Below are 27,800 nucleotides of genomic sequence, written 5' to 3' on the forward strand. Positions count from 1 at the left end.
TAGAAACTACTTTCCTTTCTTAAAAAAGAAACTGGGGTGCTTGGGTGGCTCAGTCAGTTAGTCATCTGACTTCAATTCAGGTCATGATCTCACAGGTAGGTTCCTGAGTTCAAGCCATGCTTCAGGCTCTGTGCTGACAGCTCAGAGCCTAGAGCCTGCTTCAGATTCTGTGTCTCCATCTCTCTCTTCCCCTCCCCCACTCACACTCTGTCTGTCTCTCTTTCTCTCTCTCAGAAATAAACATTAAAAAGAGAAGAAGAAAGCAACTTTCTTCTTTTTTGTTTATTTATTTTATTTTGAGAGAGAGTGCGAGCATGTACCTGCATGCCTGTGGGTGCAAGTGGGGGAGGGGCAGAGAGAGAGGGAAACAAATAATCCCAAGCAGGATCCAAGCTGTCAGCGCAGAACCTGACATGGGGCTCGAACTCTTGAACCATGAGATCATGACCTGAGCCCAAATCAAAAGTCGGACACTTAACTGACCGAATCACCCAGGCACCTCAAAAAAGAAAGCAACCTTCAAATTGGGTCTTCTAACTCCCATTCCCTGCATCCTTCTGAAACCAGAGTCAACCTCCATTCTTTGTTTCAGTTGCAGGAGGTACTAGACTCCCCAGATTGCCATTACGGGTAACCCCATGCCTTGAACAGGTATGACCTAGAAGGCCACTCCTGAAACTCCCCTTCCATGTTCATACTATCCCTACAGATGCTACATCTTTCCACTTAGCAGACCTAGAAACATGGGCACAGGACTAGGTAAGAAGGAATCTAAATTGTCTCAGCACTCTGAGCAGTGTCCTCTCCCACAGTGGACGTTTATAAATGGGACTCATAAAAGATTTTTTTCTCTTTCATTTTGCCACCTCAGAACACAGTTCAAGATTTACTTATTCTCAAATTTAGTCTCACTTTTTGTTGTGGTTGCTCTGACTATTTTCTGTTGGCCATTCTTTGTTTTCATTTCGTTCTTGCTCTCCACCTATTCTGTTGCAGTTGACCCTTCTGCTTTCCTGACCCCAGAACCTGCTTTTATCTGTGATTCAAATTCTATTCCTCTGTTCCTCACCCTGTAAAAGTGGGGGGATTTCCTCACCCACTGGCATGCCTGATTCCAGCAACCAAGGCCATCAAGGGCTTAGGCTTCCTGTTTTCCTGGGAAGGACATCATAACGATTGTGGAAAGAAATTTGGCAAAATATGACAATATCAGTAAAGGAGCAACTATTCTTTAGTGCAAATTCCACTTCTGGAGCCTAAGGAAGTAATCAGAGAAGTACAAAAAACCATGTGCAGAAATATACACAATATACAATGCAGCATTTTATCAGGGAAAAAACTGGAAGCAAATGAAATACTCAACAATAAGGAACCAATCAGTTGCTTTGACAAGCCACAACAATACAGGAGATTCACTAAGCTGGGACCCAGAGGCATTCCTTTTCTGTATTTCCTGTGTGTATCATGTTAGATATAGAATATAAGTTCCAAAAGTTTGGGGACTTTCTACTTCTTATTCATTACTGTATCTCCAAAATTTATTACACTGTTTGGCACTGAATAAAAATGTATATTTCTTACCGGGGATCGGAAGAAGCTCTTTAATGAAACTGACTGAATTTTGCCAACTTGTATGGCTCTCAGCGTTTGAATAGAAACTCTTTCAATGTAGGAATAAGAAAATGCCATACATCTACCCCAATGGCTAGTTTTAAAGATAGGAACAAAAAGAAAAGTTGACCCAGATTATCACTTAAAATTAAGATCAAGTAAGCTCTATTAACTATTTTCTGTTTGTTCCCCTTTCTTTCAGTTTTTGACATCCTATTTGAACTTTGGTCTTATTTTCTAGCAAGTTTCTTGTTTGGAATTCTGAGTTCAAAACTGATCCAATTGTGGATGGCTACTGTTTTTGGTGATGATGTCAATCACATAAGTCTCAGCTTGTCAATTCTGTACCTCATCTTTTTTATTTGTAAGTCTGGGGCCTATGCCTAAAATTAAATGACACAAAAAAACTCAATACAAAGATATGGGAAGATACATACCAGGCAAAGTTGGTAAAATAAACCATTCAATTTATCTGGAGGAATGTTTTTTTAAAATAACCTATCAGAAGAGATAAAAATATTTGTATCTATACAACAGAAATCAATGTGTCAAGATATATAAAGTAAATGCCATTATAAAAGACAAAGGAATTTGACAAAATCACAATTTCAATGAGATACTTTATCATGCCTTTCCCAGATAATTTCATAACCAATTGAACAAAAAATAATTATGGCTATAAAAAGATATAAATAAACACTTAAGTGTTTGGTTTATAAGATATACAGTCTTATCTCCCCAAACCAAATACATACCCTTTACATATATACCTGTAGACCATTTAAGGAAATGAACTAGACTCAAAGAGCATTTTAATAAAATCCCAAATATTGTTCAATCACAATGCAATTATAATTTACTAATTACAAAAGGAGGGTCTTTAAAAATAGTCATTCTAACAGCCTGAAATTAAATATACTTTTCTGGACAGCTTTTAGATCAAAAAGGAAATCAAAATAGAAGTTTCATATCAAGTAAGTCTAAATATTAGAAAATCTATCAATATTATTAATCCCTTTGCCACCATTTCTTCCTCACAGGAGTATGGTAGTTATTAATCATTCATCATATTATTGTTTTCTGATGCAGCCTCAGAATCTCATTCAACCCTGCTCTTCAAGACAGCCCTGCAAAGGACTTGGAGTTAGCATGTGCAGTAAATATAGTAAAACCTTGGTTTGTGAACATAATTCTTTCCAGAAACGTGCTTGTAATCCACAGCACTTTGTTTATCAAAGTGAATTTCAAGAACCATTCGCCCAGTTGTGATCACATGGTGTTTGGTGTCACATACTACTTGTATGGAAAGACATCACTTGTTTATCAAGTTAAAATTTCTTAGAAATGTTTGCTCATTTTGTGGAACACTCACAGAACAAGTTATTCGCAATCCAAGGTTTTACTCTAATACCTAGTTATCTAGTTACCAACTTATACTGTGCACTTTCATTTACATTTAGGAGTAAAACAGTTGCCTATTCTCATATTGATGATTTAAAGTAGCTCTGGAAGCTTTAGCTAATGCAATAAGAAAAAAAAAAAAAGAAAGACATTTATCCATAATTTTAAAAGAGAAAATGATTTCATTAGTGACAACATTTTAAATTACATAGAAAACTCAAAAGAATTAATTAGTAAACTAAGCCCAAAAGGCTTTTTAATAGCTTGATATAAGATAAATATACAAAAAAATCGTGTTCTTATAAGCCAGCAGTAGTTAGTTAGAAAATATAATGAAAATTTGATACTCGTTACATTGGCAAAAAGTTATAAAATATAAAGGAATAAACTTAAGAAGTTTGAGTCTAAACATGGAAAATTATAAGAGTTTACTGAGAAATATAAAATTGGAATAAACTGAAACAGAGAAAATCTTTTTAGATTTGCTAGACTAACAAGAGTCATTATTTTCATGTCTGAGGAAGGAAAGGTAGAATATAGGATCTTGAGGCTTCCTAACTAATCAGGAGATTAAAGCCAATTATAACCAAGTGAGTTTATAGAATCAAGTTAATGAATTAATAGACATCTAGGGAACAGCCAGTACAGATACATTCATCATGTACTACTTTAATTGTGGATACCTAAATTTCTACAAAAATATATTCCAGAAAATATAATTTTTCTCTAACATTAATTAGTAAGTGAGCATAGCCTCAAGGTTAAGGGTTATACCCCCCAAAATAATTATAAACTTTTAGAGTTAAAATGTCTCTATAAATATTTTAGAAAGAAAACTTCTAGGACAGAATTTCCTGAAAACAAGGTACAGAGGAAATATAAATCTAATGTAAAAGGACTTTCACTCCGACCTGGCTTAATGTTCATATTATTAGTATCTTCAAGATATTCCCTATAAATATTTTTCAGGTGTCACTGTTACTTAATAAATTACAATGACTAGTCCAGGACTTGATCTCCTCAAAGTGCCTATGTCCACATTTTCCTCTTCTTTTATAATTCAAAACTGACTAACCAAAGTGTTAGTTCCTGGCTTAAGGTACCATTTCTAGCCAGGACTAAACTAAAGAATATAAAACTTGTAATTTTCCATCTCTGGAAGGGAAAGACTCGGTAGTGTGATAATGATACCAATTTCATAAAATTAAAATGTATTACAGTCCGAATTAAATAATAGAAATTTGAGGGAGGGGGTTGAAATTTTACAAAACAATTTGAAATATCATCTGGAAATACTAAATGTGAGAATAGACAAGATAGCTTAAAAAAAAAGTGGAGAACTTTCTCTACTAGGTAGGTATTAAATATTTAACAAGGCACCAGTAAATAAAATACAACTGTTGTAACAAAGCAATGTAAAGTAAGCCAAAGAGATGGAAGGGAAAATAACTGATCCAAATACACCTGGCAATTGACAAGTAATGACAATATGATAAAGGTAGAATATCCACAATACTCTTTACTATTAAAACAAATTTTTATTTTTATTTTTATTTTTATTTTTATTTATTAACTAGAACAGAGTCTGCTAAACAGTAAGTGGAAAAAAGAAACTAGTTACAGAACTCTACTACTGTACAATCTCATTATAGCTTTTTTTACTGTGTGACTTTGTGTGCATGTATGCTTGATGTATGCCATGGTGAGTGTTCACTGGGAACTCACTCCCCTGCTCTCAAAGATCTTGATCCAATTATCTTAAATTCCCAGTTCTTTAGCCTCTGAGCACCCAAAGATCTATCTCCTCATGATTTCTGAAAAATTTTGTAGGTTAGCTCCTCACGATCTCTGCTACCTCCTTTTAAATATATAGATGTTTTTGGTTCTTAGTAAATTTTACTGAAGATGGGGACAAGGAAGCTCATAAGGGAAGTTACATTATGTAATTCATGATTTCATAAAACCTGATAGCTACCTTTAATCTCACTTTTCCATGTTTCCTGCTTAATTTTTTACCACTTGTGTCCAGTATTGTAATTCAGCAAGTATCCTTTAATACTTGAAGCTCCTTTTTGGGTCTCATTCTCTATTCTCAACTAGCTTATCAAATTATTTCTTCTGAGAAAATGTAGTCCTCTCCATTATAGAAATTCCAATAAATTTTTTGTTAAAATTATACCTATCCTGCTTGACTTAGAGTGGGCCTATGTGTTAATAAACCCATCGTAAGTTGAAAATTTCTTAAGTCAAAAATGCACTTAGTATATCTAACCTACTGAACATCATAGCTTAGCCCAGTCTACCTTAAACCTGCTCAGAACATTTACATTAGTCTACAGTTGGGCAAATCATCTCACACAAAGTCTATTTTATGATAAAGTAGATCTCATGTAATTTATTGAGTGCTGACTCAAAGAGAAAACCAGAATGGTTGTAAGTGTATTGGTTGTTCACCTTCATGATCACCTGGCTGATTGGGAGCTGCGGCTCACTGCCACTGCCCAGCATCACAAGAGGTTATGTTCCCGCATATTGCTAGACTGAGAAAAAAAAAATCAACATTCAAAATTTGAAGTACCATTTCTACTGGATGCATACTGCTTTCACACCATTGTAAAGTCAAAAAACTAGAAGTCAAACTTGCATAAGTTGGGGATGATCTGGACCTGAAGCCTGGGTCGTTGAATTATGGGTCCTCTTTAAAAAAATAAAAATTAAAAAATTTATACACACACACACACACACACATATATATATATATAAAATCTCTATACTGTACCATATTATTTGGATTTTTTACATTGATAATATGCTACTTTCATATTGCAAGAGGGAATATAACTCTACTACAGCTACTTTTAAGAATATTCCAGTTTTTCATGCTTTTCGTTCTCACACAGTAAATGCACCCAAACAAAATTAAACTGGGGAAGTATATCCTTATTGGGTTTCTACCAGTTTGACTCCCTTAGTCCTGCCACAAAGTCAAACCATTTCTATCTCCTACTGTCTCCCAAGAAAGAAAGCATATGAAGTGGGCTAGTCCAAAGAACTCATTTGCTCACTTCCATTTTATCCCTCCAGAGCCCCTCTAAAAACATGACTCCTGTAGAGGGTGCTTTGGCTGCACGAGAACACAGTAAAAGAGTTTTATGAGCTTCAAATTGTTGGCAATGATCTGAAGCCAAAACTGTGCAAGAATGTTAGACGCCACCATACAGTTGGGTGTGAATCTGAGGAGGAAGAAGGACAATAGGTGGTGGTAATAACCTGCAATATAATCCAGTTGAAACCAAGTAGGGTAGCCTCTCTATAAAGTTACTATACTATCAAGATATCTGATATTTTCATCTTGAGCAAAATTTGTACCACTGTTGATCTTAAATTAATACTTTATATTTATTTCTTTTTAAAATAGGTGAACTAGTTGGAATGTCTGGAATATTTACCCTGGCCATTATGGGACTTTTTTTAAATTCTACCAGTTTTAAACCAGGAGTTGAAGCACTTCTTCTAGAGTGAGTAGCTAGCATATTTTCATATTTTTTCATGCATTGGCCGCTATAATATTGTAATAATAGCTATATCTACATATCTATCAAAGTAAGATATTGACTTGAAAACTACTCAATAAAAACCTTTCCTAGAAACTCTATTGCTTGTGTCTTCTAATCCTCTAATTTTAAGCAAAATTTGTAACCTCACCTGAGTTCATGTTGGCTCTATTTTCCCCCTAATTCTCTCAAGTCTCTGACCATCTACTCGGTAATTCCCAGTGTAATCCCACTAGACAAGGCGAGGACTAAGGTAAGGCAAGCGAGACACTCATCACAAGCACAAAATTTAAGAAGGTGCCAAAAGACTCAGTAATCAAGATAAATAATCTTTTAATGCAATACTTTTTGGGGGCGCCTGGGTGGCTCAGTCAGTTAAGCGTCTTTCTTCGGCTCAAGTCATGATCTCAAAGTTCATGGGTCCGAGCCCTGCGTCTGATCTGTGCTGACAGCTCAGAGCCTGGAGCCTGCTTCAGATTCTGTGTCCCCCTCTCTCTCTGCCCCTCCCCTGCTCACAATCTGTCTCTCTTTCTCAAAAATAAATAAACATTTTTTTTAAATTTTAATTAAATTTTAATGCATTATTTTTGAAAAAAAAAAAAGAAATTAATGCAAAAAACCCCTGGTGAAAATGTAAACATTTTAAAGAAATATTAGAACAAGACTACTGATAGTTCCTTTTGCTTCAAGCTCCAATATGGCTCAGCCTGGCGCTGCTGCTAGAAGACCAATATTTTAAGGACAATGAAGAGATGGCATGCAAAGCAAATTAAAAGATAAAGCTAGGGCATTTGAAGAGGATTGGCAGTGTTATAAAAGAAAATATGGCCATTTGTACAAATTTACAAATTGTGCCCTGCTCAAGGGCATCCAGCTTAGGGGAGAGTGGAATTTGTGCCAGCCTGCTAGAAGGGTGCTTTCTGTAATGATACAACACACAGGCTGAGAACTTGACTTAACTTGCACAATGACAACATAGAGTAACAGAGGCCCTGAACATAATCAATGATTTTTGGAGTTTTGCAGAAGGTTATAGAAGATAGAATAAACTCAGAAGTCAGAAATTTGAAAGTATAGAATCTTAATAGAATTTTGGAACTCTTTACTAAAATTTCATGTCAATTACAAAGGAAGCCAATTGTACCAACACCTAGGCAGAATTACTTGGGCCACAATTAATTATTGTAGGAAGAAATAAAAATGTTACATGTTTTAAATCTGATTTTGGGAAGTGATTCTGAAGTCTCCCTTCACCTTTTTGCTCTAACTAAATGCTGGATCTCCCCTGAAGGCATTTACTCCCTTGCTTTCTTTAGAAGTTGTTTTTCTCACCCACATCCTGGGTACTACTGAGCCTAGAGTTGAGGCTGGTGATCTTTCTATACCTTAAAGTCATTTCTAGATCATACTTTCTCATTCTTCCCGAGAAGAACCCAGTTTTGAAGCTCATGCCATCAGATTTTACTATCTGCCACTCTCTTGACTGTAGTTATGTCTAGATCCCTGAATCACACTCTCCATTTCGTGAAGATATTGACCATCCTCTCACTGTGACTCTCCAGCACCATTGCCCTATCACCATTCTCAGTGATTTCGGTTCATACCCACACAGTTGATCCTTCTATTCCACCTTTCAGTTCCTGGACCTCCTCTCTTCCTATGAACCTGTTCAGCCCCCCTACTTCAGCCACCCATGTACATGGTCATATAAATGAGCACATCATAATCTCAATGTTAAGAATGTTACTGTCAAAAATATGACATGTGTCAGGTCCTACTCTCCAAGACAGTAAAAACCTAAGATGACAATAGCAAATCCTCCTAGATTCTACAACAATCTGCTGCAGGGCCTTGCGACTCTCCAAGACAAGAGGATCATCATCTCCCATGTTTTCAGCTTACAGCCTCTAGGACCCAGATTTGAACAGTTCTGCAAATATGCTGACACTACACTGTGTCAATCTTATGACCTTTTACTGATCTTCATCCACCTCACTTCCTTCTTACCCAAATCATTTCTTTTGTTTAAAACCACCCAATAACTTCTCATCTTTTTTTTGGTAACAGGTAAAATCTTTTTAAAAATATTTTTATTTGTTTTTTTTACCTTTTTTAAATTAATTTTCAAAATTTAAATCCCAGTTAGTTAACATGTAGTGTAATAATGGTTTCAGGAGTAGAATTTAGTGATTCATCACTTACATATAACACCCAGTGCTCATCCCAACAAGTGCCCTTCTTAGTATCCATCACCCATTTAGCCCATTCCCCTACCCAACACTTGAGAGCAACCCTCAGTTTGTTCTCTGTACTTAAGAGTCTTTAATGCTTTGTCTCTCTCTCTGTTTTAATCTTATTTTTGCTTTTCTTCCCCTATGTTCATCTATTTTGTTTCTTAAATTCCCCATATGAATAAAATCATATTTTTATTTGTCTTTCTCTGACTGACTTCTTTCACTTAACATTATACACTCTAGTTCCATCCACATTGTTGCAAATGGCAAGATTTCATTATTTTTGATGGCTGAGTGATATTCCATTGTACATATATACCACTATTTCTTTGTCCGTTCATCAGTAGATGGACATTTGGGCTCTTTCTACAATTTGACTATTGTTGATAGTACTTCTGTAAACATTGGGGTGCATGTGCCCCTTTGAATAAGCATTTTTATATCCTTTGGATAAATACCTAGTAGTACAATTGTTGGTTTGTTGGATAGTTCTACTTTTAATTTTTGAGGAATCTCCATACTGTTTTCCAGGGTGGCTACACCAGTTTGCATTCCTGAACAGTGGTAGAATAGGTGGATAAAGGTGTCCTCTTTATCTGCATCCTTGCCAACATCTGTTGCTGCCTGAGTTAATTTTAGCCATTCTGACAGGTGTGAGGTAGTATCTCATCGTGGTTTTGATTTCTATTTGTCTGGTGATGAAGGATGAGCATTTTTTCATGTGTCTGTTAGCCATCTGGATGTCTTCTTTGGAAAAGTGTCTATTCATATCTTATGCCCATTTCTTCACTGGGTTATTTGGCTTTTTGGGTGTTGAGTTTGATAAGTTCTTTATAGATTTTGGATACTAACCCTTTATCTGATATGTCATTTGAAAATATCTTCTCTCATTCTCTTGGTTGCCTCTTAGTTTTGCTGATTGTTTCCTTCACTGTGCAAAAGCTTTTTATCTTGATGAGGTTCCAATAGTTCATTTTTGCTTTTGTTTCCCTTGCCTCCAGAGACACGTCAAGTAAGAAGTTGCTGCAGCTAAGGTCAAAAAGGTTCTTATCTGCTTTCTCCTCTAAGATTTTGATGGCTTCTTGTCCTATGTTTAGGTCTTTCATCCATTTTGAGTTTATTTTTGTGTCTGGTGTAAGAGAGTACTCCAGGTTCATTCTTCTGCATGGAGCTGTCCAGTTTTCACAACACTTTTTGCTGAAGAGATTGTCTTTTATCCATTGGATATTATTTCCAGCTTTGTCAAAGATTAGTTGGCAATACATCGGTGGGTCTATTTCTGGGTCCTCTATTCTGTTCCATTGATCTGAGTGTCTGTTTTTTAGCCAGTGCCATACTGTCTTGATGATTACAGTTTTGTAATACAGCTTGAGTCCAGAATTGTGATGCCTCCAGCTTTGGCTTTCTTTTTCAACATTACTTTGGCTATCTGGGGTCTTTTCTGGTTCCATACAAATTTTAGAATTGTTTGTTCTAGCTCTGTGAAGAATGCTGGTATTATTTTGATAGGGATTGCTTTGAATACATAAGTTGCTTTGGATAGTATTGATATTTTAACAATATTTGTTCTTCCAATCCATGAGCATTGAATATTTTTCCATTTCTTTGTGTCTTCTTCAATTTCTTTCATAAGCTTTCTATAGTTTCAGTGTATAGATTTTTTACCTCTTTGGTTGGATTTATTCCTAGGTATTTTATGGCTTTTGGTGCAATTGTAAATGGGATTGATCCCTGATTTCTCTTTCTGCTGTTTCATTAATTGGTGTATTGAAATGCAACCGATTTCTGTATGTTAATTTTATATCCTGTGACTTTGCTGAATTCAGGTATCAGTTCTAGCAGTTTCTTGATGGAGTCTTTTGGGTTTTCCACGTAAAGTATCATGTCATCTGCAAAGAGTGAAAATTTGACTTCCTCCTTGGTGATTTGGATGCTGGTCACAGCCTAGAGTAATTAGCCTAAATTCAGTCATAAAGAAAGTATTTTGAATGTTTTGACTTAACATTTCCTAATATAGGATGTTTTATATTGAATTTTTCTCTAATAATGCCTAGGTATTTGTGGTTCTTAAATATAGTTCAAAACTGAAAATTCTTATTTTTTTTAAGTTTATTTATTTATTTTGAGAGAGAAAGAGAGTAGAAGGGGCAGAGAGAGGGGGGGAGAGAGAGAGAAAATCCCAAGCAGGTTTTGCACCATCAGTGCAAAGCCCCACCAGTGTGGGGCTTGAATTCACAAACCGTGAGATCATGATCTGAGCTGAAGTCAGACGCTTAACTGACTGAGCCACCCAGGCACCCCTGAAAATTCTTATTAATGTAACAGGGAAAGATTTAATTTTTATACTGAATTTGTTTTTTGGCCAATCAGGAGTCCTGGAGAAAAAATAATCATTATCTTTAAAGGGTAGCATATGGTTAAACCAAGCTACCTTCATCTCATAAAATGGTATTCATGTACCCTTCTAATCTTTTCAATTTATTTTTTTATGAATATAATATTGTGACATTGAATACATAAAATTCATAGAATGTACACATGCTCACAAATCCCCAGTGGAAAATCTACAAAGAGCACTCATTAGAATAAAGGATTAATTTACATCTTCTAAGGACTAGCTAGATTTTAGGACAAGCCTTCATCCTATCATTGTGTAAAGCAGACTGGCAGTTTAGTATTCCTTTTAAAGATAAATGATTTTAGCTCTTTCCAATGATACAAGGAGTTCACAATCAGTATTCTCAAGCTACATGAACCATAATGCCCGAATAAATTCTGTCAAATAGTACAACTACAACCAAAACATGTTTTCAAAATCAATCCAAAAGAAAGACACTAATTTACCTGTAGTGTAAACTGATTAAAGTTGCTTTAGAATTATTTATTTACTTGTCTGAGTGCTCCTCTCTTCCCAGTTAAATTATAAGCCCCTTGAGTGTGTAGGTAAATGTGTTAATTACCTTTATTTTCTTCTTCTTTTTCTTCTTCTTCTTCTTCTTCTTCTTCTTCTTCTTATTATTATTATTATTATTTTAATGTTTCATTTATTTTTGAGGGGGTGCAGACAGAGGGGAGGGAGGATCTGAATCGGGCTCTGCACTGACAGCAGTGAGCCCAATAGAGGGCTCAAGCTCACAAGTCATGAGATCATGACTTGAACCAAAATTGGACGTTCAACTGACTGAGCCACCCAGGTGCCCTATCTTTATTTTTTTGACTAGACCTAGCACAATGCCTCACATAGATAAGCCTTATGATAAATGTGTTAGATTAGTTAACTATAATTAACTACATTTTTTTTTTCTGAAAATGCAGATTCTGGAATTGTCTATCATTTGTTGCTTTTCTTATGGTGTTTACCTTCACTGGACTTCTAATTCCTGCACATACATATTTATATATAACATTTTCTGATATATATTATTCATTAAATATCTATTTCACACTTATTGTTTTAAGGTAAGAATTTCATTTGAATTTTTCTATTTATAAGGCATTGACTAAACCCAAAGAGATTTTTTAAGTAGAAATGTTTCAGGGCGCCTGGGTGGTGCAGTCGGTTAAGCGTCCGACTTCAGCCAGGTCACGGATCTCACGGTCCGTGAGTTCGAGCCCCGCGTCGGGCTCTGGGCTGATGGCTCGGAGCCTGGAGCCTGTTTCCGATTCTGTGTCTCCCTCTCTCTCTGCCCCACCCCTGTTCATGCTCTGTCTCTCTCTGTCCCAAAAATAAATAAACGTTGAAAAAAAATGTAAATAAATAAATAAATAAATAAATAAATAAATAAATAGAAATGTTTCATTCCTTAGCATGAATATGAAGAATTGCCTTTTAAACTTGCCAAGGAATCACTAGCAAATTAGTGTTTTAGTGTTTTTTGTAACTGTATTAATTCCAGTTTTAACTGAATTTCAAAGCAATCTAAGCACTTTATAAAATTTTTGATAATTAGAAGGAAAAAAACCTTTCATAATTTTACTACCTAGAGACAACTGCTATTAACATTTGGTATATTTCATCCAATGTTATCTTTCCGATGAGGTTTCATAAAGTTCAACACTGATCTTAAATAAAAATTCTATGTTGCTTTAGTTTGCCTAATATTATATAACAAATAATTTCCTGTTGTGATTAAATTATAGTTAGAAATAGCTTTTTAACAATCATAAGAATATCTTCTTTGTAAATGTCCTTTTTGCCTAAATAATTTTTGTAGCTCTCTTTCAATGATAAGAGGTGGGAAAGAGTCTGCCCTTGCCCTTGTAAGGGAAGAGGAGGTGACACAGAGGAGGAACAACCACCATCACTGCAGTCTCAGGATTCTTCAATCTCCATCACTAGTGTTGTTAACATGCTGCTTCCATCTAGGAAAATTAATAGGGAGTTGACATCAGTTGGCTAGTGCCAAATAAATAGAAATGAGTCCGAAATTATGAGATACAACTAGTGTAAAATGTAGGAGATGTGTGATTAAAAGAAAAAAATAAAAATGAATTGGCCAATATTAGATAAATTCAGCAAGATTAAAATCTACAAAGGAAAAAAAAAGGAGGGAACTTTTTCCCTTCACTTCTCACTCATTAGATTTGCTTTTATTTCTTTTTGGGATCCAGAATAAAATATATCAACAAAGCATCTCTAACTTTTTCTTTCTACCTCAAGAAACGCCACTCAAGGGTGATGTGGAATTAACCTTCTACAAACCTAACAGAAATAAATGAAGAGAATAATGCCATACTCTTGTATCTCTCCATGAAATGCCCTTCTGCCTTTTTTTTTTTTTTTTTTTTTTTTTTTGGTGCCATGCTAACAGTGTGTGAAATATGGCTCATTTGTTTGAGAGTTGGTATTCCACAGGGAATATATTGGAGTAGAATAGAATGAAATGGGGGTAGTGGTGAAAATATCTATGGCAACGATAACTTTTAAAAATCTCTTTTGTCTTCTAGACTTCTGGTTTTTCTATTAATGAGCCCTCTTTTGTCTCGACTTGGTCATGGGTTCAACTGGCGTTGGGCGTTCATAATGATCTGGAGTGAAATGAAAGGAACACCTAATATAAACATGGCTCTTCTCCTTGCCTACTCTGACCTTTCTCTTGGAACTGAGAGGGAAAAATCTCAAGTAAAGATAAATGATTTGGTTTTTTTGAACATATTATGAATACTGTTGCTGTGTACTTAAAATATATTTTAGTAGTGAGGTAGCTCATGCCACTTGGACTGTGGGAGTGATTTAGCCATGATGCCAAGATTGGATAGAGGAAGAACACCTGGCAACATTCCTCTTCCTGGGGAACATTCTGGCTTAGGAATTCCTAAATCCTTTCATTACATTCTTAAAATAGGTTTATTACAAAGGTTAAAGGAATTAAAACTTATAAATAATTTAAGGAACACCTGGGGACTCAGTTGATAAAGCATCTAACACTTAATTTTGGTTCAGGTCATGATCTCATGGTCATGGGATCGAGCCCTGTGTACGGCTCTGTACTCACAGCATGGAGCTTGCTTGGGATTCTCTCTTCCTCTCTCTCTGCCCCTTCCCCATGTGCACAAGCACACGCGCTCTCTCTCGGTGTCTCTCCAATAAATAAATGAACCTAAAAAATACTTATAAATAATTTAAAATAGTACCTGAAACAGAGTATGTACCTAATAAGTGTTTTTATTTTTACTTACTCCTAATACCCATTTGAGAAAAGCAGAAACCTTCTTATTATTGGCTCTATTGCTTTCTGTAACTTTGTGAAGCCACATTTAGTAATGCTAGGAATCAGAACATTTTAATTGTCAAGTGAAGTTACCTTTTCACTTACAGTTACCCCAAACTCTACCTAACAGAACATAATGGGCTTGACTCTCCCTCTACCTTATTTCAAGGTAAGATCATTACAAGGAGCTCTGTAAGAAATTTCCTGTGCGGATATCACAAGCATCTAATACTTCCATTGTCGTGTATTTTGTTTTTGTTTTCTTTTACGCATAAATTCCAAATATAAAGGAAAGAGCATCCAGGGAATATTTGTGTGTCTAATTAGATAATAGTCCAAACATTAAAAAATTAAGCATTCAAACACTTCTTTTAATTTTTTTTTTTTAACGTTTATTTATTTTTGAGACAGAGAGAGACAGAGCATGAATGGGGGAGGGTCAGAGAGAGAGGGAGACACAGAATCTGAAACAGGCTCTAGGCTCTGAGCTGTCAGCCCAGAGCCCGACGCGGGGCTCGAACTCACGGACCGCGAGATCGTGACCTGAGCCGAAGTCGGCTGCCCAACCGACTGAGCCACCCAGGCGCCCCAAACACTTCTTTTAAAACCGAAACTATCTATTATCCCATGACCTTCTCTTCCTTTTTAACCTATATACACATGCCTAAAGAATCAAGGTCAGTTCCTTACCATACATATTGACCAGTTCAATGGTAGACATCACACACAGATCTGGGTTCTGAAATTTCTAGTTGACTGCTATTTGCTGTGTCACCATCACCAAGTTATTTAATTCCTACCTCATTGCACATGTCCGTTTCATCATTCTAAAAGGGACTTAATACCAATGGTTGAGGCACGTGGGTGGCTCAGTCAGTTGGGTGTCCAACTTCGGCTCAGGTCACGATCTCACAGCTTTGTGAGTTCAAGCCCCGTGTCAGGCTCTGTGCTGACAGCTCAGAGCCTGGAGCCTGCTTCGGATTCGATGTCCCTCTGTCACACTGCCCCCACCCCCCTCAAGAATAAATAAACATTAAAAAAATTAAAAGATAATAATATCAATGGTTGTTTTAGCAAATGTTTACAAATAACTTTTGTAGGGGTTAGAGGGAGTCCTAATTTGTAGTATTTGCCAATTTCCATTGTGTAATCACTCTCACTAAGAGAACATCAATCAGCTCAATAACTTCCTGAAAATTTAATGATCAGCTCTCATGAACTGGGAAAAACCAGCTCTAGCACACCACTATCTCAAAGGGTTAGTATGAGAAATAGAAAATGTACATAAAATGCTTAATACATTGTTTAGCATATAGTAAATGTACAATAAATATGAGCTATGTTGATGATTATAATGCTTTGAGATAAAACCTTAGTAAATAAATCATTTAGTGAGATGCCCTCACTAGAGTAGTAACTAGTTGAAAAGAAAGTAACACTTCATTTAATTTGGCTGAACCCTATAGCTAACCTTTTAATACTTTTTAATACTCACAAAGCAGCACTAGAGTAAAGGTTAAAAATAACTTAACCTTGTGTCTACTACTCACAAGTTTATTGACCTTGGCTAAGTGACAGTGCCTAAGTTTCCCATCTGTGCAATTGGACAATATTGGTATTCACTTCACAGAACTGTTGTGAGGATTAAATAAGCCTGATATATCGTGCTCTATGCTTACTATACAGAAGTTAACTTTTATTACTATTAAATTAACAAACTTAGTGATCCTCAATTTTGGACGCACTTTAGAGTGCTTTAGGAACTTTTAGAAAATTATCAGTGCGTGTGGAATTCTGGCCACGGCCATGATGAATAGTGGATATCAGACTTATATCCTATAGTAAACAACTATAAAACTGGTTAAAATATATGAAGCGATCGAATACAGTTTTCAAATTTTCTACAATTTTATAATAAATGAAAAACAGCCTAATTTTTTAAAACAGGCAAAAGAGATAAACAGATACTTCACAAAGAAAGATATATCTACCACTAAGCACATTAAAAATGCTCAACATCACTTCTTTAGGGAAGTGCAAATTAAAACTACAATGAGAAACATAATGTTCAATTTACATGAAGGTTTTAGAATTGGTAGTTTTTATCTATAGAAGTAGAAATCAGACCTCCTGTGGCGTAGGGGATTGATTGGCAAGGAGAACTAGAGATATTTGGGGGGGTGGGATATAAGAATATTTTACATCTTGATAGGATTGAGGGTTATGTGGGTGTATACAATGTAAAAATTTATCAAATGGTAAACAAGTACATTTCAATGTATATACATTATACCTCAGTTTTTCTAATTACTAATGTGTGGGCTCCACCCTCGTATAAATCAGAATATTCAGTGGAGCATCTTGGGCACCAGTATTTTAAAGTTTCCCCATGATTCTAATATGCCACCTGGAGAGTCTCTGGTGTGGTTTCACGCTCTGTCTCTAACCTCCATCTGTAGCCACAAAAAAAGGAAAGGCTGGGGGTATGACATAAGTTCTGGAAATTAGAGTTATGTAAGTCAACAGAAGTGTGCAGTCTTAGATTGAAAAGTATTGTTCCAACTGGGAGTATAAGCAGAGAAAAAAAATCAAGTGGCACCAGAGATATTAATTGCCCCTCCCTCCTGACAATGAAGGGATGGCAGAGAGGCAAAACATGAGGTAAGCAAACATAGCAAGACCCCCGAGCTCTTCTCTTACCCCAGATGAGGAGAATTATTTGAAACAGAGGTGCCTGGTATTGTTGAACACAGAACTTCATGGTTATGCCCATGGTGGTGTGTGTAGTGAATAAGAACCGATAAAGTGCAAGCATATTCCCAAGGCCCAAGAAGTGCAGCAGTGAAATTTAAGGACAAGCTTTTTATGTTCCCAATGTCTCCATAAGTATTTGTTTACTTGTCAGATCATGTGTCCTGAGTATTGATTTGGTTCCAAAAGCATGAATAAAATCTTTGCAGGGAGATAGAGAATACCCAGAGTACTTTCATCATGCCTGACATTCATATTCTTCTCTACTATGAGCATTTATTGACTTAATACAGCCTGGTTTAACTTACATTAGCAAATATAGAATATAGTGCATGAAATTGTCATGATTACTTACTTTGTATTTTTCTTTCTACTCTAGGTATTATTTCATGGAGTGTCAGTTTGCTTAGTTACCTTGATTGTCAATAGATTTATTTTGCCAATGGCAGTTAGTAAACTAGGTAAGCCCTACTAATTACTATTCTGAGTGAAGAGAAACATTTTCTAATAACATTTTTAAAAATGTTTATTTGTTTTGAAAGAGAGTTCAAGTAGGGGAAGGGAAGTCAGAGAGAGAGAGAGAGGGAGAGAGAAAGGAGGGGAGGGAGAGGGAGGGAGAGCGAATCCCAAGCAGGCTCCACACTGTCAGCAAAAGGAATTTCTTGGCTGGTTTTAAGCAAGTAAGTGTAATTATATGGTTAACTCTACTTCTGTGGATAACTGATTGTGGGATGAAGAGCATTAAAGCAGAAATAGCAATTTTAGGAAGCAACTGCATTATGCAATATGTCCGTTTTCATCCCTTACTTTTTAACAATTGAAAAGTCGAGATCTAGAGTTAAAAATTCATGTGGCAGTTGAAAACCTAGAAAAAAAAATGGCCCTGATGTTTTAATCCATTATATTCTCAACTGCTCTATCACCCTTCCCATTGCACACAGCGTTTTCACTCTAATGGCAATTCATTTTTTAATTTAAGAGAGAGAGAGGAAGGAAGAGAGGGAGAGGGAGAAGGAGAGGGAGAGGGAGAGGGAGACAGAGAGACAGAGAGACAGAGAGAGACAGAGAGAATGAGTGAGGGACAGGCAGACAGAGAGGGAGAGAGAGAATCCCAAGATGGTTCTGTGCTATCAGCACAGAGCCGGACACAGGACTCCAACTCATGAAACTGTGAGATCATGACCTAAGCCAAGGCTTAACTGACTGAGCCACCCAAGTGCCCCTCTAATGGCATTTTTAATCAATCTGAGAGTCCATCTTTATGAATGGTATTTCATTACCCAATCTGCATTCCTTCCTTGTATTTGTAACAAAATCTTTTCTCTTTACTTTTTTAAATTCTCTGAGCCTTAACATAGTAAATTGGGAAGAAAAGATTAAAGAGGGAAAGTTTTGCAAAGAGCATCATATGTTCTACTTAGTAGCTAAATAAACTTAAAATTCTTATTGTGGAGTATGTTTACTTGCACTAAGAGCAGTAACATTTGCTTACAGAACATCATTGCTTTCCAAGGAAATGTCTATGGCTCATAAAAAGGAATTTGTGCTTAATATTGAGAGTCCTTCAAACCTTAATGAGGTCTGGAGACAAATACATATCAAACACTTATCATATAAGTATATACAATATTATATTTAGTAGGGTAGATGTGTATATGTATATATACTCTGTATATATATGTATATATCTATATCAATACCTCCTACATGTGTATCTCTTGCATATATGTATATTTACATATATTCTGTATATTTGTACATATGTACATATATATGAGATGTATATGTCAGGATGTATATGTCAGAAGTACAGATATATGAATGTGTAGATATATATCTCCTATATCTCACATATATATGTATATGTCATCTATTCTGTATATGATATTATATGTATATATCATATATTTATAAAGAGATTTACAATAAGAAGTTGGCTCACATGATTATGGAAGCTGAGAAGCCCCAAGATCTACAGTCCAAAGGTCTGAGAACCAGGAAAACCAATAGTGTAAGTTCCTGTCCAAATTGTGAAGGCAGGAAAGGACTGAGTCCCAACTCAAAGACTATGAGGCAGAGAGAATGAATTTTCTTTTGTTCTGTTCAGGCCTCCAGTGGTTTTGATGAGGCCTGCCTGCATTGAAGAGGTCAATCGGCTTTGCTCAAGTCTACCAAGTTAAATATTATTCTTATCCAGAAACACCTTCACAGACACATCAAATATCTGGTTATCTTGTAACCCAATCAAGTTGACACATAAAATTAATCATCACACCTCTTTTCTTCTGTCTCCTCATCTATCAAACTGGGAAAAGGGACTTACCTTAAAAGGTGGGTAAGGTAATCAGAGACAATACATTCAAGGTGCTGAGATGTGTTTTTCAGCATATGTAAAGCACTTGATAATTATTAACTATTACTGTTACCATTATGTACCTCAGTGTTTTTGAGGAGTATGAAAGTAGAAAAGCTTAAAATTGTCAGGGTTCCCATTATTAAACAATATATGCTGAGTCTTTAACTTAAATCAAAAATACAAAGGGAAACTTATAATCCATATTCAAAATGGTGGCATCTTTATTATTGATAAAACATGTTCTTTGTATCAAAGGTCTTCATGACGTCACATCAACAAAATATAAATCTCTTTATTGTACATTTCAACACTTTCAAGAGCTAACCAAATCTGCAGCTTCTGCACTCAAATTTGACAAAGATCTTGCTAATGCAGATTGGAATATGGTTGAGAAAGCAATTGTCCTTCAAAACCCATATGCAGTAAGCAAATAGTATCTTTTGTTGATTCTTTCAAAGCAGATATAACTAATTATCTTAAGTAAGTATAAATGTTGTAAATATTAATTCACAATTTTTAATACTTGCAATACAGAAGTTGTACTGGGGGCTCACTGTCATAATAGTAAGAAGGGGATCTTAGGGAATTTTGTGATCATTGTGGGGCAGCATAGAAGTGACAACCTCTTTGAGTAGGTAGAAAATAAGTGGTGTAAAATTCAAAAGAAGGAGTGATGAATTGGAGCTCCCTTTAAAAGTTACCATAAGAAGAGGAGAGTGAGTCTTAGAAAATGGCTAGTTTTTTGCTAGATTGACGGTGGACAGGTGCCTTTGTTCAGCATTTATTTACACTACTGTATTTGCCAAGCACTTGCTAGCCCCTAACTTATGATTAATATTATTTTTTGATATAAAACAGAATTCAAAGCCAGTGTCATAAGTTTAGGTGTGAGTGAGATGTCACCTCCTGCTTCTGAGATATGCTTTAGAATATCTGTGGTTGAAGCATATGTAACTCACCAATCAGTAATGGTTGCCATGAGAAGAAATAATAAAAGTTGTTCTGGAATCTTCTCAATGTTACTGCTGTTTTGCTATCTCCTATGTCATGTCCAGTTCTCAATGCAGTGTTTTAATGCATATTGTATGATGCAGTTTTTGCAGTGTTTTTCTGCATCATACAATATGAGGAGCCAAATTCTAGGAGTATAGCCATAAGATAATTGGTTTCTATAAAGTAGGATTCCTCAAAATCCATTTCATATCCACTAACCAGTACTTGACGCTCTAGATGGGGATCCAGAACCAAACCCCCCATCTATAGGAATACTGCCAGGAATTTCCGGATAAGACAAGTACCAAATCAAATTCAATTATTTTCTGTAATAGCTCCCAATTTCTGATTGTGGCCTTTTGCTAACCTGGCTGCATCAGAATCTTCTAGAAAGTTTATTAAAATATGGCTTTATTTCCCAGCCCCTCCCCCGGAAATTCTGATGCAAGTGGCCTGAAGAGGGTCCTAAGAATATGTGTTTTTATTCCATTTACCCAGCTGATTCTACTTCAGAGTCAACGTTGAGGCCCCACTCTGATACCTTATCTGTTTCAGATAGCAGGTGACCAAACAACTGCTTTCTCCTCTTTACAGTGCAGACAAGGGGGACTATAACAGTATAACAGATAGAGCACTGGCCTTGGACTCAGAAAATCTGGGTTCGTATCCTAGCTTTGTCACTTTAATAAATAGCTTTGTGCTCTTGAGCAAATGTTTTATTTTCTCTAAGCTTCAGCTTTTCTCATATGTAAAATGAAATTATCCATAACTCCCATCTCTCAAGGCCAAGTTCATTTTCTATTCTACCTTAATCGATAAGGTTAAAGCAGTGATTGTCAAACTCTAACTGCAGCAAGAATCATGGGATGGGTTTGTAAAATCACAGATTTCTGCCCTGTTCCCCCAGACGTGAATTTGCATTTCTAACAATTTTCAGGTGATTCTGAGGCTGCTGGGGGACCACACTTTCAGAACCATTGGCTTAAAGTGGGATTATATACATGGTAGCTTTATAAACTCTCAGTAATGCCATGTAAAGGTAAAAATATGATATAACTCCTTTTCCCAAAAACTGGCAATTATTTTACCTTCTAGATAACTGTGAAATGATGAGGAAACTCATCTGAACATTTTTTCTGTATCTAGCAGATTTTCTATAATTTTCAAACCAAATTGTTATGTGAATTGCTTGAGGGTTATGCTAAACAATATATTAATATTCATGTATTACTTTTTTGTTATTTTTTTCTACTTAGTTGAGCCAAGGAGAAACAACAGAACATCAAAAGGTGAAATGTCTAGCTTGTAACAAGGAAATAGATGAGACCCTTAACATTGAAGCAATGGAGTTGGCCAACAGGCGTCTCTTGTCAGCACAAATAGTTAGTACTTGATTATACACTTTTAAAATGATATTTGTGGGGGCTTCTGGGTGGCTGAGTTGGCTGAGCGTCCAACTCTTGATTTTGACTCTGGTCTTGATCCTAGGGTCCTGAGATTGAGCCCTGCATCAGGCTCTGCACTGACAGCATGGGGCATGCTTGGGATTCTCTCTCTCTCTCTCTCTCTCTCTCTCTCTCTCTCTCTCTCTCTGCCTCTCTCCCCCTCTCCCTCTCTCTCCCACTTCAGCTCTATCTCTCTCTAAAATAAAAAAAATAAAATTGTATTTTGGCCTAAAATTATACTGAAAGCTTTCTCCCTTGCTAAAGACATCTAGATTTTGCTTACCTGCTGAACTGAATAGATTGTTATAAAGGCAAAGGGAAGTTTGGCATTGTCTTAGGAATCTGCTTGATTGCCAAAAGAGAGAAAAGAAAAATGGATCCATCCAAATTGGCCTAAGTAAAAGGTGTTTTATTAAGAGGATTTGGGAATCTCACAGATCCCAATGGCAGGAATTACAGTTGAATTCAACCTTCACATGTGTTATGCGGTCATTTCGATGACACCATCCACCTCCAGTTCCACGCCAGGTTTTCATGAAAGATACCACCAAGTCTGCTAATAACTGCAAATAGAGAGTAGTAGCTTCCAGATCAAATCTTGAATAAAAATTAGAGAAATTCTGTGACACAGCCACAGAGCAGATTCTGTGGGAAATTGCTAATAGCTTATTTACTATTGTTCATGTTGGGCCTTCCTCATTGCATATAGAACTGTCATGCATGTCTCATCTATTCTAGCCATACAGGATTCCAAGCATTCTATATGTTCAATCTAACTTGGGAAATGGAAGGTTTGTAGGGTATAATTGTTCTCTCTTCAGCAGTAGTCCTGGCAGACAGGTTGAATCTCAAAGGCAGCTTTTCCAAGGACCTGAATAAATTTCATTAAGCAATTGAGGCAGTGCCATTAAGGATGAACTTATGCCCATATGGTGCTTTGCTCTACCAGCAGATTTTATGACATCATGTCTTTGAGTCACTTCCAGATTTTTAATTTATTTCAGGAAAATATGTATTCAAGATCTCTCAAAATCAATACAGGACATTCCATTTTGGATCTTGCTTTTCATTAATAATATGATGTATGTCTTAGGATTTATTCTTTTTCAGTCTTTATTCTCTCCATTCATAAAATAGGAAAATTCTAACTACAGGAACTCTTAGATTCTTTCCATATATGATATTCTACATTTTCTGCAACATATCAACCATGAATCTTTTTGGTTTCTTTCCCTAAATGTTTGTTTTCTACCATTATATCTTTGTTGATTTTTGTGCTACGTGTTGGGTCTGAATCAGGAAATACTTTTGTTTGTTTTTGTTGTTGTTTATTTTTGAGAAAGAGCATGGGAGCACAAGTGAGGGGGGCAGAGACTGTGAGAGAGAGGAAGAGAGAGGCTCTATGCTAGCAGTGCAGAGCTCAATGCAGGTCTCAGTTCTAAGAACCATGGGATCACAACCTGAAACAAAAATCAAGAGTCAGATGCTCAGCCTACTGAGCCACCCAGGTGCCCCAGGAAATCCTTATTTTTTAAAGTAAGTTGGATCTTTCTGCTCTGTTCTCCAGCTCTTTATCTTGCCTCACATCTTTTTAGCCCTTCTTTGTTCTAGACATATTTTCACGCTTACCTTGGTTAGTTGATTTGGTTTCTACAATGTCAATTCTAATGCTCACTGCTCCAACCATAATATTAATTGGTCTATTACAGTTTTTAAAGCTTTGATAGTTTTTATTTAAATCTCAGTCACTGTGCTGACAGCACAACGCCTGCTTGGGATTCTCTCTCTCTCCTGCTCCCACTTGCACTCTCTCTCTCTATTATAAATAAATAAACATTAAAAAAATAAATCTCAGCCATTTACTGTTTTTTTGTTTTGTTTTAAGATTTTATTTATTTATTTTGAGAGAGAGAGAGAGAGAGAGGGAGAGGGGCAGAGAGAGACCGGGATGGGGGAGGGGGAGAGGAGAGAATCCCAAGCAGGCTATGGGCTCGACATTGGTCTCGATCCCACGAACTGTGATATCATGACCTGAACCAAAATCAAGAGCTGGACACTTAACTGACTGGGCAGCCCAGGCGCTCCTCAGTCAGGTATTGTTCACTGGGACAATATCTTCTCTACTATTGTACATTAGAAGAGGAAGCACAGCATGGTGAGACAGTGGTATAGAAGAGGCAACATCCCCCAACCATAATGGGGGGAAGAGGAGACAGGTTTTAAATTCAGAGAGAACTGGGTTTCTAATGTGATCTTGGGAAAATGACTTAATTCTCTGAGCCTCAGCTTTCTCATCTATGAAATACAGATTAAAATATCTTCCCCATAAGTTTCCTGCAAGAATTAAATAATTCTGCATAAAACATGTCAGTTAATGTAATAGTATGGTAGGGAGATCAATAAATGGTGGTTATTTTAAGGAATCAACCACTCTCTAAATTCTTCTTACATTTTGGTGTGAATGATCACTTAAGAATTAACATATTTCTAGTATCTTAACTGCGTTGTCATTTGTGTTGCTAAGCTTTCATGAGTTCCATATTACTTTCAGTTTCCTTAGTTTTCTACATACTATGGTGTTTACTTTTGAGGATATTGAAAATATGTTCATCTCACATTATTTTATAAATATTTTAATGAAGCTTAAGTAGACTGTTGAATTCCTGTATCATGGACAAACAACCTTTTGTTCCCTCATTCTTTAAATTAGTTCTATCCCTTTCTGGCATCCCCCAAGAACAAAAATGCATTTTGACATCCATATCCTGTACAGACAGGATATGTTCTATGAAAGCAGAAGTCTTTAGTTACATCATGCATTCCAATTTAGAAAGTTGGTTCATACAGAGATTTTTAACAGTGTCAGCACTCTGAGGCCAGGGCAGTGTCGGACAATGGTTTCTTCAGCATTAAAAGTAGTGCCTGAAGCAAAGTGGTCTCTCAGTATACAGACTGAATAAACAAATGAATAGTTTCTGTACACAGTGGCAATTCACTTAATACTTATAATAGACTGGAGAAAACAAGAGTTCTGTTGTCAAAACATTTGGAAAAATTAAAGATATAAACCAGGATCCTCTACTACAGGATTTCTCAGAGCCTTTAAATTTCTAAGATGCATTATAAGCTTTTAAGATAGGGATATACTTGCAGCAGGAACTTCCCACATTTATTGGGCCCCAGAACTCCACTTATTCTTGAAAGTCTAGTTCACATCTAGCAGGAACCTAGTTTCCCATAGAACCAGTTTGATTCCACCCAAAGCACAGACAGAACTCCTACACTGATCTCAAGATCTGGACTTTACAGAAACATTCTTTTTATAACGATACTAGATTATTTAGGGATTTTGACTTTTTTTCTCACAGACTGTTTTTCCATAAAGGGAATACTAATTTGTTATCATTAACCATGCTACATAACAATTGGACTGCATGTTTCTTTTAGGCAAGCTACCAGAGACAGTACACGAATGAGACTCTGTCCCAGAGTGCGGCCCAGGTGCTGGTGGGTGCAGTGGGAAGCTTCGGTGAAAAGAAGGGAGAGTAAGTATATTGGCAAGAGAACACCGCCATCCTCAGCCACTGCATTTAGGGAATCGGGCAAATGAGTTTTCTCGCTCTTTCTGAGACTTTGGGATCATCCCATATTATGTGTGAAAGCCACTGACTGCTCTACACCCCCAAATCAGGCCAAATGACCCACTTTTAATTTCCCAACTTGCTCTACTTTTTCACACTTCTGTAAATTTGAACAAGGCGCTTCTTCTGACTGAGATTCTCTTCCCTTTCTCCTTTTGCCTGCAAAGCTGAGCTGTGGTAAAAGACTCTTGTAGACTACTTGAATGCCTCAGTAAGGTCAAAGACTTCCTTAATTCCTCCAGGCACATCTTTTAATGAGTATTCTCTCTTTTTTTAATTTTAATTTTTGTTTTTAAAGTAGGCTCCATGCCTTACTGTGGAGCCCAATGCAGGGCTTGAACTCATGACCCTGAGATCAAGACCTGAGCTGAAACCAAGAGTCAGATGCTCAACTGACTGAGCCATCCAGGTGCCCCTATATGTTCTCTCTTAATCCTCAGCATGTTCTTGTAATAGTTACATTTGCTGTAAGCCTCTGTAGTACACAGCAAGTTCCTTAAAGTCAGCACATTAAGAATAGCCTCAGATCTCCTTGGAAGGACGCAAGATATTTGAGCGGGCAAAGGGACGAGTTAAACTGTCATGCAGGTACATGATGGCCACCCAAAGCTCGGACATACCTTCTTATTCTAGACCACACCCCTGGTGCTAAGGACCCCAATAATCTGCTCAGATGGTCCTCAGCTCATTTGTAAGGCCCTCTTGAGCCTTTCCCCTGGGCCATTATCTCACAAGCAAACTGGGCCTTTGGTGTGCACCCCCTGAGAGCCAAGAGAAGTGCCACCATGGTGTCCACTCACATGTACTGGCCTGTGGCACAGAGAGGGATAAAGCCGTGTGTTGGAAGAGAAGCAGCCGGACTGGAGTCTCATTGCAGCAGTCTCATTGCAGTTCAAGTACAGATGTTGAAGAGTATAAGAGATTCCATTTCAAGCCTAGCCATACAAATAATTATAACATTATATTGTCAAGGTAGGAAGATAAAATATATCTTACTTAAAATTTTGTTTTCTTGATTAATGAGTATAAGTACAAGGCCTCCATTCCCCACCCCGCCAGCTCGAGGCCGTTCAAATGCTTATGGGACCTCAGTGGTGTTAGGGGACTGGGGAAGAGGGCTGGGCAAATGTGATCACTTTAAAACAATATGATGAACACTTTTTTTTTTTAGTTTTTTTAAAAACAGCTTTATTGGTGTATAATTGATATACAAAGAAATGTGCATATTTAGTGAATACAATTTGATGAGTTTCCCCATATGCAAACACCCATGATGCCATTACCACAGTCAAGGTAATAGGCATATCCAACACATCCCAAATTTCTTTATGTCCTCCCCCGACCCTCCTTTTTCATGATAAGAACCCTTAACATGAGATCTACCCTCTTTATTTTTATTTTTTTATTTGTAAAAGTGATATTCTTTACTCAGTTTTTTTTTTTTTTATCAGACTGACACGCTGCCTGCTGAGCTAAGACGGCACCTATTCAGTTTTTTTTTAATTTAATTTACTTTTTTTAATTTACATCCAAGTTAGTTAGCATATAGTGCAACAATGATTTCAGGAATAGATTCCTTAATGCCCCTTACCCATTTAGCCCATCCCCCCTCCCACAGCCCCTCCAGTAACCCTCAGTTTGTTCTCCATATTTAAGAGTCTCTTCTGTTTTGTTCCCCTCCCTGTCTTTATATTCTTTTTGCTTACCTTCCCTTATGTTCATCTGTTTTGTATCTTAAAGTCCTCATATGAGTGAAGTCATATGATATTTGTCTTTCTCTGACTGACTAATTTCACTAGAGGTAGTATAATACCCTCTAGTTCCATCCACATAGTTGCAAATGGCAAGATTTCATTCTTTCTGATTGCCAATTAATACTCCATTGTATATATATATATACCACATCTTCTTTATCCATTCATAGTGCTGCTATAAACATGGGGGTGCATGTGCCCCTTTGAAACAGCACTCCTGTATCCTTTGGATAAATACCTAGTGGTGCAATTGCTGGGTCGTAGGGTAGTTCTATTTTTAATTTTTTGAGGAACCTCCATACTGTTTTCCAGAGTGGCTGCACCAGTTTGCATTCCCACCAGCATTGCA

General features: G+C 36.6%; 1 protein-coding gene across 1 annotated transcript in view; it reads left to right on the forward strand.

Annotated features, from left to right (window-relative positions):
* The window catches only part of SLC9C1 (solute carrier family 9 member C1), an 87,302-nt gene that overhangs the window by 12,651 nt on the left and 46,851 nt on the right, over positions 1 to 27,800 (forward strand). Inside the window, exons 6-13 of the mRNA XM_030330087.1 lie at positions 1,814 to 1,975; positions 6,431 to 6,530; positions 12,116 to 12,259; positions 13,748 to 13,922; positions 17,642 to 17,723; positions 19,874 to 20,040; positions 21,868 to 21,993; positions 25,504 to 25,601. Coding sequence (XP_030185947.1) covers positions 1,814 to 1,975; positions 6,431 to 6,530; positions 12,116 to 12,259; positions 13,748 to 13,922; positions 17,642 to 17,723; positions 19,874 to 20,040; positions 21,868 to 21,993; positions 25,504 to 25,601 — 1,054 coding nt within the window. The remainder of the gene's footprint in view (positions 1 to 1,813; positions 1,976 to 6,430; positions 6,531 to 12,115; positions 12,260 to 13,747; positions 13,923 to 17,641; positions 17,724 to 19,873; positions 20,041 to 21,867; positions 21,994 to 25,503; positions 25,602 to 27,800) is intronic.

Source organism: Lynx canadensis, chromosome C2 (assembly GCF_007474595.2).
Source record: "Lynx canadensis isolate LIC74 chromosome C2, mLynCan4.pri.v2, whole genome shotgun sequence".
Taxonomy (NCBI): domain Eukaryota; kingdom Metazoa; phylum Chordata; class Mammalia; order Carnivora; family Felidae; genus Lynx; species Lynx canadensis.